Genomic DNA, 18,449 nt, shown 5'->3' with positions numbered 1-18,449 from the left:
ATCATCAACGTACCTTGCATATTGGCTTTGTTGAATGCTTATTCTTTATGAAATATTTTTAAATAGACAAATATGGATAAAACACTTATAGCCCAATATTCTAATGGCTGAGAATGATGGCTTTAGATTTTTCAATGGTATTTAAATTCTAATGGTTTAGTATTTGGGTAGTGGGCTAAACAAATAAAATATAATGATGCTATTATTAAATATTTGATGTAAACATTTCTTTAGTATTTAGTATTTGCACCATAAGTTACACTGATTAGAACCTTGCCTCTGTGATTAAGGATCCTTTTTAGAAAATCTACTTAATAGTATGTTATTTTAAAATATATATACTTTTTTAGGTTAAATGAAGAACTTTTTCTTTTTTATTTATTTTCTATATTCTTTGCTTACATTCTGAAAGCGTTCCCCTTTCCCAGTCCCCAAGTAAAGAATTTTTTAATTTTAATTTTTAAAACATTGAGAGCACTTTTCTTACAATATATTTTGATTGTATCCACTCCCATACCCCAGTTCCTTCCAGATCAACTCCTTTTTATTTTATTTTATTTTTTGAGTATCTTCTTCATTTACATTGCCAATGGTAAAACCTTTCCCAATTTCCCCCTTCCCAAAAGTCCCCTCCCCAAAGATTCCCAACCCCTCGACATATATGCCTCTCTACCACTCCCACCTCCCCCACCCCTCCCCATCTGTTTCCTTTTGTTGGGGCCTCTATTGAACCTTTACCTGAGCAAGGACCACTCCTCCCACTAATGCCCAACAAGGCATTCCTCTGCCACATTTTTGGCTGGAACCATGTGTACCCCTTGGTTGATGGTTCAATCCCTGGGAGTCTTGGGGTGTCTGGGTGGCCAAAGACATTCTTCTTCCCATGGGGCTGTAAAATCTTTCAGCTCCTCCAGACCACCCTCCAAATCTTCCACTGGGGACTCCAAGCCCAGTCCAATAGTTGGATGCTAGTTTTTGCCTCTGTATTAGTAGGGCTCTGGCAGTGCCCCTCTGGAGACAGCCATGGCGTGCTCCTTTTGGTACATGCTTCTTGTCATAGTGTCAAGGTTTGGTGACTATTTATAGGATGAATCCCCAGGTAGGGCAGTCTCTGGGTGGCCTTTATTTCAGTCTCTGCTCCACACATTGCCTTCCTTATAACTCCTGTGAGTATTATGTTCCCTTTTTCAGAGGAACCTCTAAAGCACCTAAAGAAATGTTCAGCATCCTTAGTTATCGGGGAAATGCAAATCAAAACAACACTGAGATTCCACCTTACACCAGTCAGAATGGCTAAGATGAAAAACTCAGGGGACAGACGATTCTGGAGAGGATGTGGGGAAAGAGGAACACTTCTCCTTTGTTGGTGGGATTGCAAGCTGGTAAAACCACTCTGGAAATCAGTTTGGTGATTCCTCAGAAAATTAGACATTAGACCTGCGGACCCAGCTATACCACTCCTGGGCATATACCCAGAAGGTGCTCCTACATGTAATAAGGACACATGTTCCACTATGTTCATAGCTGCCTTATTTATAATAGCCAGAAGCTGAAAAGAGCCTAGATGTCCCTCAACAGAGGAATGGATACAAAAACTGTGGTATATATACACAGTGGAGTACTATTCAGCTATTAAAAACAATAAATTCCTGAAATTCTTAAGCAAATGGATGGAACTAGAAAGTGTCATCCTGAGCAAGGTAACCCAGTCACAAAAGAAAGCATATGGTATGTACTCACTAATAAGCAAATGCTGGTCCAAAATCTCAAAATAAAAAAAAAACTATATATTTTATTGTTTTTATGTCTATTTGTTAAAATTTCAAATAGATTTTCAATAAGATTCAAATAATAATTACTAAACTAATAGGGCTAAAACAAGAAAGATCAAAAATGATAGACAATGAAGTGACTGGGAGGAAAAGGAACAATAGAGTAATAAGACAGGAAAAAAACCAAAGAGAAAAAATAAATATAAGTTACCAAAGCTTGGTGGTAGTTAAAAACTCCCTTATGCATCAGACTTCCTTCAGTGGGAAGAGACCTCTCGGGAGCGTAATTGATATGATCAGGAACCTTGGCCATTACACTGTGTAACATAACAAATACATTGCATTATACAGCATCACACAGGGGCAATCTGTGTCTTCCAGTGGTCCTTCCCTGAGAATCATTTGCCAGCCATGGAAGAAAGAGCTCATTCTTTTTAGCATACTAATAAAGAATAATGATGCAAAAGCAAAACTGAAGCCTAGGAACAAGACTCTTTCTGAATTTCACAGTGTTGAGGACTTCTTTCAGTTGCTGTCCCACAGAAAGTGCAGATAGCAAGAGAGAAAGCAGGCTGATTGGTTCCTGGAGGAACTTGTTCCTATGTGTTATAAGTAAACTCTCAATCAATATTTTTTATGGGCTTTTGCAAACTTTTATTTTTTATTCGATATATTTTTTTATTTACATTCCAAATGATTTCCCCTTTTCAGGACCCCCACTCCCCGAAAGTCTCAATACTTTCTAATCTCCTCATTAAACTTGTATTCAGTGTTTGGTTGAAACATGCCACTTCTACATGGCTGTCTTGTTTCTTCAAACGCTTGTTACCTATGTTATATGTGTCTAACATATAACAACAAAAAGTTGACAGCTGCCAGAAGTGGAATTATTAAAATTTCTATCACACCACCATCTTTTAATCTGTTGTCATTCTTGATTTTCCTAAGTGGCTGAGAAGACCAAAGAGCAAGTGACAAATGTTGGAGGGGCAGTGGTGACTGGTGTGACAGCAGTCGCTCAGAAGACAGTGGAGGGAGCTGGTAACATTGCTGCTGCCACTGGCTTTGTCAAGAAGGACCAGATGGGCAAGGTATGGCTGCCTCTTTTATTCTATAGTGATAACCCTGGACACCATGGTCCTTGCATGCATAAGAAAGCATGAATATGAAGCATACTGTGGCGAAGGGCTGCCTTTAAAGGGCTCTGATGTTGATGCACTGTTTTACTTGGGAAATGTCATGTACACTGTACAATAACCCTGATAGTTTTAGTGTCTGGAAGAAAGCTACAGAGCTGAACAATGTAGTAAACCCTAAGTGACATTTCAGAAAGAAAGGCTGCTTTCATGGAAATGGTGGGTCTGGAATTTCTCCTTATGGCAATAGCAAGCGTTTTCATGAGTAATTCTCAAATTTCCAGAATGAAGACCTTTCATTTGATTTCTTTGTAATGACATCATCTCTTATTAAATGACATATTTGCATATCACATAACAACTCATTACCAAACATGTTTTTGCCAACTGGGAGACTTAAAGTGCACATCAAACACAGATCATGATATCATATGGTGATTCTTACATTTTCAGAATTTTAAATTTGCTTCTGGATAAAAGAGGCTGTAGTGACATATTCTAGATATAATTTTCCTATTAAATCTCAAAGAAAGAGAATATGAAGCCCCTGGGAAATGATGTTTCACAAACCCCATGATCTTATAGTAGGATGAGCTTTGCCTTTTGTATGTCATGTGTCCTTTAATATTTTTTGAGAGATTCCAGCTTCCCTTCCCCCAAAGTTCACAGTTGACTCTCAGTTCCTCTTGTTCTGGGTCTTCATTGAAATGACACCTTCCTTGCAATGCCTGATTTATTTAAAGTTGGAACCATTCTCACCCATGAAAACCTTTCTGATTTGATTTCTTCTTGGTTGATAAAGTTTTAATGCATTTAAAATAAACCAAATAATTTACTTATTTTTAGTATGTTGTTTATCTTTCCTTGTCTAGGTAGGTACAATAATAATGTAAATATTCATTTTGTTGGTTGATACTTAAATTTTCTAGGCAAGTTCCTAACCACAAATTCAGTAATTAATAAGTGCTTATTAAGGATAGAAAGAATGGAGAAATGACAATTTTCTGAGTATTAAAAATCATTCATGGTGTAAATTATTCGACTATTGATAATAATAATAGTTCTAATCAAAGGGTTCTGAAGTAGACATCCTGAAACCCAAAAGGAATGTACTTTCACCTGTGGGTAGAGTACTGTGGGTTTTCTCTATCTCAGTCATCCTAGGTGGCAGAACAGACTACATGAATAATGGATTAGGAAATCCGTGATACACTTTTTTACAGCCACTTCTGTTTTTAGAACAATTAAATGTAACCCAAGATAATCTAGGGAGAAGTGCTCAGCTGATGTGAGCACAGGACTGATTAAGTCAGCTCTGCTCTGAGTGTAATATGCTTCTGTAGTAATCTCTTTTTTTTTGCGGTAATAACTGTATTAATGCCTATTTTCCATTGGAAATTGTAACCATATGTTTATCCTTACCATACTTGAAATGTTAAGAGATACCAGATTAGTATGTAGGAGCCTAGAATTGCAGGTTTATTGACAATCCAATGAAAACAAGAGAGCCTCTTGTCAGAAAATTGCATGTTCACACATATGCACCAAAGAACAAAAGGAAGAACATCAACAGACCCTCAACTAAAACCAACTCCTGATTGTACACTGATGAATGTGGAATTTTTAGAGAGGAAGTGAGTATTAAGTTCCTTTAGTGACTGGAGTTACCTGATGACACTTGCACAGATCTATCTGTTGTATCACTTGCCTAGCTATGTCACCAATGTATACCTTCCTTTGTCTATAGATTGAATTGTGCAATACTAGATTTAGTGCAAAAATTTATTGCTTCGGAATGTTTAAAGGCCAGAAATCATGTCTCATTCCATTTCCCATTTTGACTGTGTTTAAAATATGCATTATAAGTCATAATGGTTTATTAAAAACACTTCAAATCTTGTCAACTCGAACATGGTTTCTACCTTTTAAAATAGCAGTCCTTATTTTAGTATTCTAAAGCAGAAATCTACCAATGTTACAAAATTAAACATTTGCAGATATTTCTCCTAGGGGAATTAACTGTGAGTTCTTAATTTTTTTTTAATATAAAAATGAAGCCATAAACAGAAATTGCAGTAAAAACTTAAGATAAAACCCAATGAGTTTGGGGTTAGATGGTTGATCTTCATAGTATACTGGTCATTTGGTAGCTATGAAAGCTTGTGCTAAGTGCCCAAGACCCATTCTTATGTAATGAGGGTGCTCTGAGTTCTGCTATTTTACCAGAAAGCTGATAAAGGCCAATTTGACAATGAAGTTCTGAATATCTATAATCACTCAAGGAATACTCAAATAAATGCCAGTAATTGTGGCCGTATTTTTGATGCTATACATATCTACAGTTTAAATATAATTGAATTTATTTCTAATGAAATTTGAAATATTTTATTTCATCCTTCAGATTCTAATTAAAATTATCTTGGTGAAAAGAAACAAGCACATATTCATTTATTATTGTAACTGATTGCCACTGACTCCATTTGGCCTATTTGTAACAAATAGTGATTGTGTATAATGCATTAGAAACTTGGAAGAACTGGGATTTGAACAGTGCGTCTCATAGATTAATAGAAAGCCAATAAAAGGTATTAACCACACTGCATTTTTGGTGGTTGTGTCTCAAGGACCAGGAACACTGGGGAACTCAAGAGTAACCTTGGATATTCCCAGCATGCTGTCTGAGGGTGTTTGTCTCATTGCTTCCTTGATGATGAATGGACTGGCACACTTTCTTCTTCTCCCTCTTTCTTCATATTTGTGCTTTGCTTTCTTGTTTAGAACTGAGCTGTAATAGTTCATTTCTTTGTCCTACTATTTCTTAATCTCACCTCTGATTTGAGATTCACAAGGCAATATTTGCTCCTAGCTTTAATAAGGTACAACCAGTTAAAGGAAATTGTATTTATGTCATAACACGTTAACAGCACAATGTTATATTAAGTATACCTAAAACTCCAAATGATTGTAGCCATCAAGATAATTAACATACTCCATGCCTTAAATGACTTTTTCTATTATTGTGGTGACAGGTATTAACTGCAACAACTGTGTCACATATTAAGTTTCAAGGTTATTCCCTTCTTTCTCCTCTCCTTACCCTTGATAACTTATCACCATCATCTTGCCATTTCTTCCATCTCCCAGCCCCTGGTAGCCACTATTCTAACCTTTTTTTCTATGGACTTGATGTTTTTTTTAGAAAATGTTCTACATAGAAGAGAGATCACAAAGTCTGTACCTTTGTGCATCTGGTTTATTTGCATAGTAAAATGTCCTCAAGGTTTAGTCATGCTGTGGCAAATGTAAAGATTTCCCTATCTGTAAAGACCTCTTGAAGGTGGAATAATATTGCATTTGTGCACATATGTACACATCTTTACCAATTCAGCTGCTAATTACTCTTTGGCTTGTTTGCACATATTAACTGTTGTGACTGGTTTCTTTCTTCATACCCACCAATATGGTTACCAGACTATATGGTAGCTGTGATTTTAATGTTTGAGGACTTGCACACAGTCTTGTTAATAACTCAGTTACATTCTTAGCAGCTGGTGCTTAAGATTCCCTGTCCTCTACATCCTCATGATTCTGGTTATGGGTTGTCTTTTAGATAACCAGTCTAATGGGTATAAAGTAATAGATCACTGTGGTTTTGAATCATATTCACTTAGTGTTTAGCTATTTGTATGACTTCTTTGATAAGTGTCTATCCAGCCAATTAATTCAGTGTGTGTGTGTGTGTGTGTGTGTGGTGTATTTGGTGTGTATATCTGTGATATGTGTCTGTTGTGTCTATGGTATGTATAGTGTATGTGTAGGTGCATGGTATGTGTGGGTTGTATGTGTATATGTGTGTAATATGTACATGTGAGTTTGTGTATATGTGTTATGCAAATGCACTTGTCTCTACAGGCATACATAGAGGCCATAGATTGACACTGGGATATTTTTGCAGTCAATTCTTCCAGGATCCAACTGTATCCATTTCCTAGTATTGAGTTTACAGGTGTGTCATGCTTGGCTTTTCTCATGGGTGTTGGGAATCCAAAGCAAGGATATGTGTTTATACAGCAAATGGGTAACAACCCAGTGAGCCAACTCTCCAGCTTCTTTTTTTCTCCATTTTCCTCTAACCAACTATAGATTTTTTAATACAGTATATTCTGAATATCGTTTCCCTGCCCCAACTCCTCCCAGTTCTTCTCCATCTCCCCTCTCATTTCATCCCATTTGCATCTACATCCTTTCTGTCTCTCTTAGAAACAAACAGGTATCTCAGGAATAATAATAAAGTTAGATAAAACAAAAACAAACAGAAGAAATGGAGTCAGAGCAAAATCATGAGCAACACAAGTGGATGCAGAAACATTGGTTATACACACAGGAATCCCATACAAACCACACAATTGAACCTCTAATATATACTTAAAGCCTGTAAGTTAAATACACTGCCCTGACAGAATATTAGAAGGGAAAGTACCTCCAAAGATGTCATTGAGTTCATTTTCTCTTTGCTATCTACTGCTGGGCATGCAACCCATGGTTGGTTTCCCCAGTGAGACTTGCTTGGAGAAACGAAGTTTTTATTGGCAAGTGGTTGCCAGTTGGAGGAAGCTTCTGGTTTAGGGGTGACTGTATGTGCCCACGTCTCCTTTCATCTCTAGGACTCCATCTGGTGCAGCTGTGCAGCAGGTTCTGTGTGTGCTGTCTCCAGCTGTGTGAGCGCCCATGGATTGGTTCTGGCATGTTTTGAGGCCCCTTTTCCCTAGTGTCCTCCACTCCCTCTGGCTCTGATGCTAGTTTGTTCATTTTTAAACCAAGTTATTTACTTTCCATTGACCACTGAACAGACACATGGTTTGCATTTTTCTCAGTTTTACAGGTAACTCTTATATCTTGACAGTCGTCCAATTTGCAGTGAAGAAGCAGTCAGTCTGACGCAACTTCTGTGTATTTGTATTCTATCCAGTAGATTTTGAGTTTTGTCCCCACAAAATATCGTTCAGACCCATGTAGGGGAGTTTTTCTTTACACTTTGTTACAGTAGTTTGCAAGGGTTGTTTGTTGTGTTTGGGTGTAGGCCCACTTTCTGTTCTGTAATTGGCTGTTCCATTTTCCCAGTGATGCCTACTGAAGCCTTCCCAGAGCTGCTTTGCCCATTGTGTGCTTTTAACACTTTTGGCTGCTGTCAAGTCTGTGGGTTTACAGTTCTCTATTCCCGTGCACACATTATGCCAGTATAATGCTGTTTTGGTTACTCTAGCTTTGTAACAGATTTTTAAATCTGGCATTCTGATACCTCCAGGTCGGATCTGAAATACTGATGTTATTGCTTGTTGCTCAAAGTGGCTTTGGATATTTAAAGTCCTCTGACATGACTCTTGTGGGTTGAGGACATCTACATGTGTAAAATGTGTTGTTTTAGTTTGGGCAGGATGGACATCCCAGTTCTACCCATTTTGGTGACATTGTGATGCTTCAGATCCACGAATACAGGTTTCCTTCCCATTACCTCTGTCTTCTCATTTTTAAAGCAATGTTTTATAATTTTCAGCCATTTAGGCTTTAAAACCCTCATTAAATTTATTTCTATGTACTTTTTTAATTGAGACTCTTGATGATCTTGACACTATTTAAATGGAATTACTTTTTTCTTTCTTAGATATCTGTGTCAAACTGATTTTTAATTTTGCCTATTGACTTCATATCTTGAAACTATTTGTTTATTAGTTCTATTTGGTGTAGGACTTATTTTCTTTACATGTATATATCAATTTATGCATATAAAACACATGTATGTACTATGACTGTACTATAAACAATTGGGCATAAAAACTTGATATAAAATGTGGAAGATTTTATAAGTGACTCAGTAATAGACAGACCTGATCTACCATGTGCTGTGTGTAAGAGCTTATCAGTTGCTACAAACTCATTCATTTGATTGTTACAGTGGAAACTGACTAATACACATTGGCAAAAATACAAGTTAGTAGTGGTTTTATGTATAGCAGACAAATTATTCCCCCTTTTGACAGAGAGAAAGATCTGTTTGTACCAGGAATGCTGAACAAAGGAAATTACTGGACTCCATGTTGTTGAGTACTGGAATAGTGTTTACAGTGCAGAGCTAGTCAATGAGCATCTGTCTGGGACATCTGGCCTATCTGTCTTTTATAGCTGATTAATGATGTCCTGTTTGGGCCTACTGTTCAAATCAACCACTGCTAAATAAATGGACATCTCTTTAGTGCAATTTAGAATGTGCTGAAAAGTTGTGGACAGATATTTAAACATGTTTTTAAAGTTTGTGAAGAACTAAGTCAATTGTGGAGCATGCTGCCTTGCATATATGATAGTGCTCTGCCCCCCCCCCCCCATCCTGTCCTTTTAGGTATCAACCTACCCACATGGTAATTCATAGTTTTCATACAGGTAAGCTTGAAGCACCAAGGATCAGGAGTGTGAATTATTTTTCTCCAGAGTCCAAAGGAAGTTCTGAAGCATTGATAATTATGAAACATTAATCATTAGAATATAAATAATTTTTTATTTATCTGTCTGGTTAATTTCATTTTTGGAGATTGCATTAAATTAATTAATTAATTAATTAATTAATTAATTTTATTTATTTTTACTCCGGATCTTATTCTCCCTGCTTCCACTCTCTACCCTCTAACTTGTTCCACATCCCATACCTCCTCCCCAACTCCTGTCTCTACAAGGATGTCTCCACCCTCCACCCAATCAGACCTCTAAACTCCCTGAACATAATTTTTGAAAAGCTTACTTTCAAGACAGAATAAAACACATGAAGTCTATAATCATTTCTTGATTCATTAGAAGATAGCTAACCAAAGGCAGAAAGAACAGTGTCATGTTTGGTGTGGTCTTTCATGATCATGACATTCTTCTCCCTGATTCCTGTTAGCATGATTGATGTGTGCAGTGTTGTGCAGATTAATTGTTTAAACACTGAAACTGAGCTTGATCAGATGACATATGCTGCCTCTTGGTGAACCATTTGATCACAACCTCACAAGGAATCCACAGACCATAGGCAACCTTTTGCATTTCTCTAAAGAGAAATACATATACTACAGGTAGAATCAAAGGACAGAATTAGTGAAGTATTTTCTTTTATTGTAAAATAGTTTCCTTCAGTGTTTAATAATGGTTAATGTACTATGTCATCTGAAAGCATAGAAACTCAAGTCCTGTCTGTTCAGAAGAAGATAATCAACACAACATTCAGATGTAAATGAAGACTTGTGACACAGGGAGTGATCTGCTCTGTGTTTGTTATGGTAGTAGAGTCTGTGAGCAACATTGGAACCTTAAAGTATGATAATACCCCACTAAAGGATAAATGCAATGCACTTAAATGATCTGTTTCAAAAGACATATCATCAGTAGCATTTTTGTAATGTGATTCATCAAAAATAGTACTTTTACTTAAAGGAGAACATGCTAATTGTATACATTGTCCCTACTTTGAAACACATGTGTTAAGTGGTTGTATTGTACCTGAATGTTTCACTTCACTTATATGTGTGGAGATGAACTGTGATCCTTAGTGACTTCTAATCAAGGAAAGTTCTAAATGTAAAAGAATTCTGTAATTATAGGGAAAAATAGGCTTACTGGACTTTTGTTTGTTGTTATAATTCCAAAGCACTGAGTAATTTGCTAACATGTGCCTGGTATGCAGATGGGCCAGTGAGAGTAAAACAAACAATATAGTCTGGAATCAGTGAATACATAATAATAAAATAAATGAACAAATGGGAAGAATTATGTATATTTCAACTTCCCTTTTGCCTTATCTTTCCTTAGTATTTTCTTATTAAAACAATATGACTAATTTGTTTGTAACTCAGTTCATACAAATGAATACAGTTTCAGGTCTGTGTATGCAAGGAGTAAAGTGAAATTTAGATTTTAACTATACTTGTGAAGGAATGAGTTCAAATGTTCATGTTTCTATTTGATTACTGGGTGTCTACACAAAAAATGAGAAAAAAATTAAATGTTACATGATTTTCTTTCATGCATCTTTAGGGAATGCACACTCAACTCAGCTTTGACTCTTCAAATTTTGTTCAGTGGATTGTGTGTTATTTGATAAGTCTGGGGGTAGGCATGCACTTCCTACTTATGCCACCTAGCTTGGAATCAATCTATCTGTCACACAAAGTCTAAAATTTACTAGAATATTTTATCTTTAATCTAATATTAGAACATATGTAAGGCAAATACCTTTCAAAATATCTCTGCTAAACCTAACAGAGTTGCTTATAGTAGAAATCATCTGTCCATGGAGGACAGCCACTGTAAGATTGAGACATAGGTAGTGGTTATATGTTCTGTTAGAGCTACTTCATACCTGCTACTGGATCCACTTTGACAGCCATCTGATCCTAATCTTTATCCCCAGGTTCTGGTTTATGTGTTCTATTTGCTCGAGCATAGATAAAGTGTGGCTGGGTGCAGTGGACAACTCTGTACCCCATGGAGTGTAGCATTATTCTTTTCTCTTTCACAATGCTGGATGAGGTCACCATACCGCTTTGAGCACTGACATTTTTATCCATGAAATAGAATTGCTGTATGAACCGAGCTCAAAATGTTTTGTATCTTGATTCAGTGGCTTGAATTTAGGCCAGTTGTTTTTCAATTATGCATTGCCAGACCCCTTCCAACTCATTTAACCTTTCTAAAGAAGCGCTTGTCCTCTGTAATTGACCAGCCAACTTCAGATTTAGAGTGGAAAGGAACCGTGGCAGCAAAGGCAAACAATCAAATGGACTGTAGCATAATGTGTTTTTTTTCTGTAAAGAATCTGATGTTTCTATTTATGTCTTTGGTTTAGACATGTGATTATTGGGACAGTTTTTCTCCATTCTTGGTGTGGTTTGGCTCTGTTAAGTGGTTTAACACCGAAAGGAATAGACTTCAGAGAGGAGATCTCTTTGTTGGGCTTAATAAAGTGAGTCACAGTCCTTGTCATAGGTTTTTTTTTTTTTAATTTTTTTTCATGTTGATTATTAAAATCCTCTGACTTAAGCAACTTTCACTCACAAATCATGGGTACATTCAATCATGGCAGGGAAACTGAGGGAGCAGAAATGTGAAGCATCAAGTCACTTAAAAAAAAAAAACTCGTAAAGTACAGAGATTGGTGAATGGGAGACATCCAGTCATGTTCTCTTTGTATACAATTCAAGATCCTATCCTATGGCATGGTGCCTCTCACAGTGGGCTGGTTTTCTCAGTTCAGTTATCTAATCAACATAATCTCTCACAGGCATTCCCAGAGGCCTAGGTGATTCTACATCCCATCAAATTCACAGTTGAGGTTAGCAATAACACCTCTGTTACTTTGAATTAAATTTCTCCAAAGCACTAGGTTTTATTAAATGTTATTTTCATGTTTTAATTAAAAAGGGTTCTATTCAAAGGACTTTGAGAAACACTGGTATAAACAAAGTTTAAAAATTTATCTTTTAAATTGAAAATGCCAAGTATTTAGCATTACATTGCAGGCATATAATTATCTTCTTAGTGTCTCTTTACAGCAGATGAATAGAGAATAATTCTAAATATTCATAGAACACAGATACAAGATGGCCAGGATCATGACCACCCTCTCTCTATTTTCCTTTTCTTAGTAATAGTTATTTTAGATCCCAGGTAAAAGGACACTCAGAGCAAGTAAATGATCTCTCTGCATTTCATATCACAATCTATTTTCTGGAGATACTTTTTAAAGCATTCTTGAAAGAAGGACAAAGAAATAATCCCTGGGTCACTATGAGGTTTTGCATCAAATCCTGGAAAAGATTCAGATAACCTAGATGGTGAGAGGTCAGCTAGACCAGCTATGAAATTGGCACCCTCATCATCACAACCCCTCTCCTCCCAGACATTAGAGGGGAGCACACAGAAACTGTGTCCTCATGCTAATTCAGTGTTGTAGAAATTCCAAAAGTGGTAACTGTCTGACAGAACAACTCCTCACATAACTTTAAGGTGACTTACCTAAGGTCTATTGAACGTAGTCTCTGCTGAGAGAAGATGAAGCAACAGCGACAGACACAGAGTGCTCTTGCTCTGGCTGGTGCTTGGCAGACTCCTGAATAGCTCTGTCTGTGACCACTCTTCTCTGTGGCTGAGAGGTGCCTTGCCAGGACAGTTGCAACCTATGGCCTTTGGAAAGACAGCCTTCTCCCTGCACTCATCTTTCCTTTTGGTGAGCCAGCCTTCACTTCTTTCCAACACGTAATGTGAACCCAGATAACCTAGAAATTTGTCATTGCAGTTTTGAATCTCGGGAACTGGGGTTAGTGTGGGAAGGACACAGTGCTTTCTGCTGATGCTCACATGTTGAGCATCTCTGTGTCACAGGTTAAGAATGCATTGATAGACGCTTCCCTGAGAACACATGAGACACTGGCAAAAGAGCACTGCAAGTATGCTTCTCCACTTAGTATATTTTGTGTCCAAGAGTTAAACAGTTCTAGCTTTAGATATAAGGTTATTTATCAAAGCATTAGTAATGATATCTTTCTTAAATGATAGAAGCTTGCCCAATAGCCCCTAGGCTCAATATATGATGGTTTACCCCAGGTAATAATTAATTGAACAGAAAGTGCAGAAGAGTAATGGGTTGCTCTTTCTGCATTAAGTGAAAAGAAGAGATCATAAAACAGTATTAAAGTTTGTAAATACGTTTGTTCTTAAAAACAAACATATGGTCTTTGTGTGTATGTGTGTATGTATTTCTAAGCAGTCTCTTCATTTAATTGGAATTAGAAATAAAAGATACAAAATTTTATTGTACATGTCCAAATTCCAACTTAAATTGATTCATAAAATCATTTTATTTATTCAGGACATGAAATTATTACTAAAGTGTGACTCTTACTGTTTATTCATTTACTTATCCACACATACATATGTTGGCCTGTCTAATTCATACTATGTGTTCTATTCTATACCAAGTATTATAACTTTAGTGATGTAGAAGATTGACTTATGTGACCAAGTACATTGACATCAATCATCTTGTCTCCTTCTAGTATGAAGCCAGATTTCTTTTGTGAAGTTCGGAAGCTTTTGATCATTCCTAAAAATTCCTAGCTAGGTTTCTTTTATGCATTACTCTTGACCATAATTATCAAATTAATATGAAATACAATTTCTGCAATTCTATTTCTTGTTGGCTTATGATAATTGCATGCAATATCCAAATATCAGAACACACTAGAACAAAACGTTTCTAAGAGCAATGGATTGTATTGCCTGAGTGGTTAATTTATTGGCTCATCTACATTTGACAAGAATTTCTGATCTTTTGAGGCTTTGTAATTAACTGGCTTTGCTGATTCTTGTCTTTGGACTCTAAGAGAGAGCTGTGCTCATAGTCTGCATGTGCTAGGGTAACACATGCAACTGGGTAATTTGTGAAAAACAGAATTTGCTTGTCACATTGTAAAGCTGGGAACTCAAAGATCAAGATGAATTTAGTGTCCTGGACGATTTCATATTTGTTCAAAGATGGCATCTTGTTACTGTGTCTTGGAGTGGAGCTTTTACAAGGTGACTAGAACTGAAGAGTTAAATTTGTCCCCTCTTGCAGCACAGCATCCCTCACGGGCGACATTACCCATAAAGAGCCCAGTTTCACAATACTGTGATATTAGTGCCTACATTTCAAGTAATGTGTTTTGGGGATATTCAGGTCATAATAGCTATTATCTTTATCTTCATGTACCATTAGAATGTTAGCTTCTTCTTTTTATTAGTATCGTTCACAGTAGGGAGAAATCCCTATCTTACATATCATTCCCTATGTGCTTGTTATCCTGTTTTGTAAGGCAGAGAAAGTCACAAAAGCACATTCTGGAACTTTGCTGTTATCATCATATCACTCCCAGTAGTTAGACACATCCATAGTGTATGGGTTCATTTCACAGCTGAACAGGAATCTCATGTATCATGTGGGAGTTTTTCAACTATACATGTTTGCACTTGAAAGCAACACTTAACTGTGCATTTTCCTTTGGAAATAACACCTTCCAAAACAATTTTCCCCAGCTCAAATCCAAACATACCCAATTATTTTCTTTAGTAATTAGAATATAAACAATAAAATGAAACTCTGTGGTAGGCCCAGAAAAGATTTCATGTTCCTTCTGCCTTTACTGCCTTTAACTAGTCATACAGGATAGCAGTTAAAAAAACAAAGTGAATTTCTTGGAAAGGAATACTACAGTTTACTCAATGACAAGGAAATGAAAGATCAAGAGAACACATACACACACAACTCTTCCCCCCACCCCTGACACACACACTGAGGAGGTGTGCTAAGGACCACAAATGAGACAATGCTGATGTAATGGATGGCACAGTGTGCCTTTGTCACTGGACTCTGCATTTGAGAGGAACCCTTCAGATCCCCCTCAATCCCTAGGCTGCTTCAATTCTTCAACAATGAATTTTCTTTATACAAAGAGACATGTCAAAACACATTTGCTTTTGTGATTCTGAGCATTCATTTCTGAAATTAGTCAATATTCCAAACGGAAAACTGTGACTACCTTTATTTATAACTTATAATGATCTAGCTAGAAATTTCTCATTTGAGGGCCTGTCTTCAAGTTTGACAAATCTTTATATTTAAAAAGCATATTCTAAAATTTTCAACAAGAATTGCAGGCTCTGGGGATACCTTTCCAGTGACAAATCCAATTGTGCTTTTTCTTTTTCTTTTTTTTTTATTAGATATATTCTTTATTACATTTCAAATGTTGCCTCCTTTCCTGGTTCCCACCACCCCCGAAAACAATTTTCCCAAGAAATTTAGCTTACTGAGCTGTTTGTTCTGGTTGAGACCAGTGTAGATAAGCATCTAGTCAGTGTTCTATTGCTGTGTAGGGACATCACGAACATCGCAACTGTTTTAAAGGAAACTCTTAACACTGGGGCTTGCTTACAGTTTCAGAGGCTTAGTCCATTGTCCTTACGGCAGAGAGCATGGCAGCATACAGGTAGCCATGGTGCTGAAAAATTAGCTGAGAGTTCTACATCCAGATCTGTAGCCAGCAGGAAGAGAGAAGGCCACTGGACCTAGCTTGGGTGTCTGAAACCTCAAAGCTCTCTCCTAGTAACACTTCCTCCAACAAGGCTACAGCTCCTAAGTCTTTAAGTAGTGTCACTTCCTGATCAACTGATACCTTAAAGCACAACCATGCTGAATGTTGCTACCTGTACATCCCAGGCATGTTCTATATGTGTTTATTCCTAGATACGAAACACATCTGTGGGACCTGGATTCCAGTGAGAATTACGTGAGCAAGATGCTTGACAGACACAGTCTTTTACTTCTGTATTTGCCTGACCTTCATTTGTATGACAATGGTAGATGAAGTCCAAAGCTGGTGCTGCAGCATTCTGCCACCATGGGTCATCCATCAATTCCTTATCCCTTATATTGGGATAGTTACTAGGAATTAACACTTTGTGTCACAACAAAACTGTTGGGGAATTAGTTAGGTAAATCATCAATGTAGATTTTGCTGGATTTATTCACAGTATAATATGTAATTATTTCTGCCCTCACTTTTACCTGTTCTTTACCCAGCATTTTAACCAAACCTAAGGCAGGATGCACATGCACAGGGGCAGGTTTTTATCTGCAATCAGAACCAATTTTTCTTTTGAAATCAATTTCAAAACATACTTAGTCAGAAAAACATGTTTATTGTTTTTGTCTGGTGTTTCTCAAGAGCTGCTTTCACGTCCTACTGCTTATATATCTATAGTTTTCTTATAAAGTTCCATTTTCTATGGGCTCTTCATCTTAGTTCCTCTATGTTTTCTCTCAATTTGGAATTTGCTTTTCTCAATTTCTTTGCTATGCATTTCCTTTTAGATAATTGAAAGAAGATTTGCAATTTCTTTATACTTACATTTGATACAATTGAAATGTGTTTTAAAAATCATCACAGTTACCAGAACACATTTTCTACAAAAGTTCTATCTGTGGGTTTCGTGCATTTCAGTGTACCTGGCTGATGTTCAGGGTCTGAGGCGGCACTGAAACACTATTGCATCATTTCATCCAGTTATATTTCCCACAAGCTGGTAGAGATACTCCTTTGGTTGGGATAGCAGTCTCATACTTTGTTTGCCCATTTAAGCATGTTGTCATAAGTTCCAAGATACAAGAATGTGTTCTGAGATCCGGAATAATGAGCATAGCACCTCCATGGAACACCTCTTACACTTTTCTGTCGCATTCCCATACTAAATTCAAAAATTAATCAACAGTTACAGTTTCCTCAGTCTGTCTCAGCCCTAGACATTCTGTTCAGTGCCTTTTACTCCTGTTCACAGTTGAATCATCCCAAACCTCTTAACTTTTGGGCAGCCATGAAGATGAAAGGCTAAGATACTAAATCATCCACAAATTTATCTTGGTATTCTGTCTAGGCTAACTTTCATTGACAATGACAAATAGAGTTGTGGTTGTTAAGAGTTTGTTGTTGTTACTTATTTAATAGAAGGGGAAAGTAAAACAGTGTTATTGCTACAGAGCCATGATCAAAACCATGACTCAAGAAAGTAAAAATCTTGCTGTAGGAGCATCAGGCAAAGAGACACAAGATTTTGGCACCAACCATATGCTATGTGATAATGTATGCATGTGGTTTGGCTTCAAGAAATTAGAATTCTGAAATAGTCTATATAGTCAGGCTATGTAATGTAGCTTTCTCTAGTTTCCTGCAGTAAAAAATACACTCATTGGTTACCTGGTCAGGAACACATTGCTTCATTATTCAGTTATTTTTATTGAAAAATCCATGTTTTAGTGGTGTGGTAATAAATGTCCTAGTTCCTTCCATAAGAGCTTAGAGTTTATAAGCTTGGTATTCATTTGAGGTCTAGACATTTTAATGCTTCATCCTGACATTTATCAAATTGTACTGTGGTTGGTGAGTGTCACATTACCCTGAGAAATTATAAACGTTATAAGGAAAAGATTGTTACCAATGAGTCAATACACTTTTTGTAGTGTTTTATAAGTTTCACATTTTATATAATTTAAAGTGCATGGGCTATTTATTAAATGCTACTTGTTGTCAACACTTGCTACGTAAATAATGTAATTCCATTTTACAAATACATTTTAAAGTTTGTAAAAAAAAAAAAAGACCTAAATATACTTCAAATCTCATAAATGCTAAGTGACCCTGAAAGAAGACCTACTAAGATTTAGTGATTTGAGATTCCATGTTTTTTGACTCATCAGGAGTACTGTGCCTCGAAGGAATTTCATCTTAAGTCATATATATCTCACGAATATAGTCATATATATCACAACATATGGGCCTTTGCTCAAAATTCCTAACAGTTAACAAATCTTTATTCTATGAAATAGTTAATCCAGTAGAAAATGGGTAATGAAAGATTTATATCCTGTGTATATAGAAGTCAAATTTTAAAAGTCACCCATTAAAAAAATCTTAGTTTAACT

At 36.6% G+C, this 18,449-nt stretch overlaps 1 protein-coding gene across 2 annotated transcripts in view; it reads left to right on the top strand.

Annotated features, from left to right (window-relative positions):
- Snca (synuclein alpha) overlaps positions 1-18,449 on the top strand; it is a 95,382-nt gene that overhangs the window by 9,224 nt on the left and 67,709 nt on the right. For both annotated transcript variants that reach the window (XM_052173834.1, XM_052173836.1), the window contains exon 4: positions 2,721-2,863. In XM_052173834.1, the coding sequence (XP_052029794.1) occupies positions 2,721-2,863 (143 nt within the window). The remainder of the gene's footprint in view (positions 1-2,720; positions 2,864-18,449) is intronic.

This window comes from Apodemus sylvaticus, chromosome 2 (genome assembly GCF_947179515.1).
Source record: "Apodemus sylvaticus chromosome 2, mApoSyl1.1, whole genome shotgun sequence".
NCBI classification, from domain to species: Eukaryota; Metazoa; Chordata; class Mammalia; order Rodentia; family Muridae; genus Apodemus; species Apodemus sylvaticus.
This window is presented reverse-complemented; position numbering and strand designations above follow the sequence as displayed.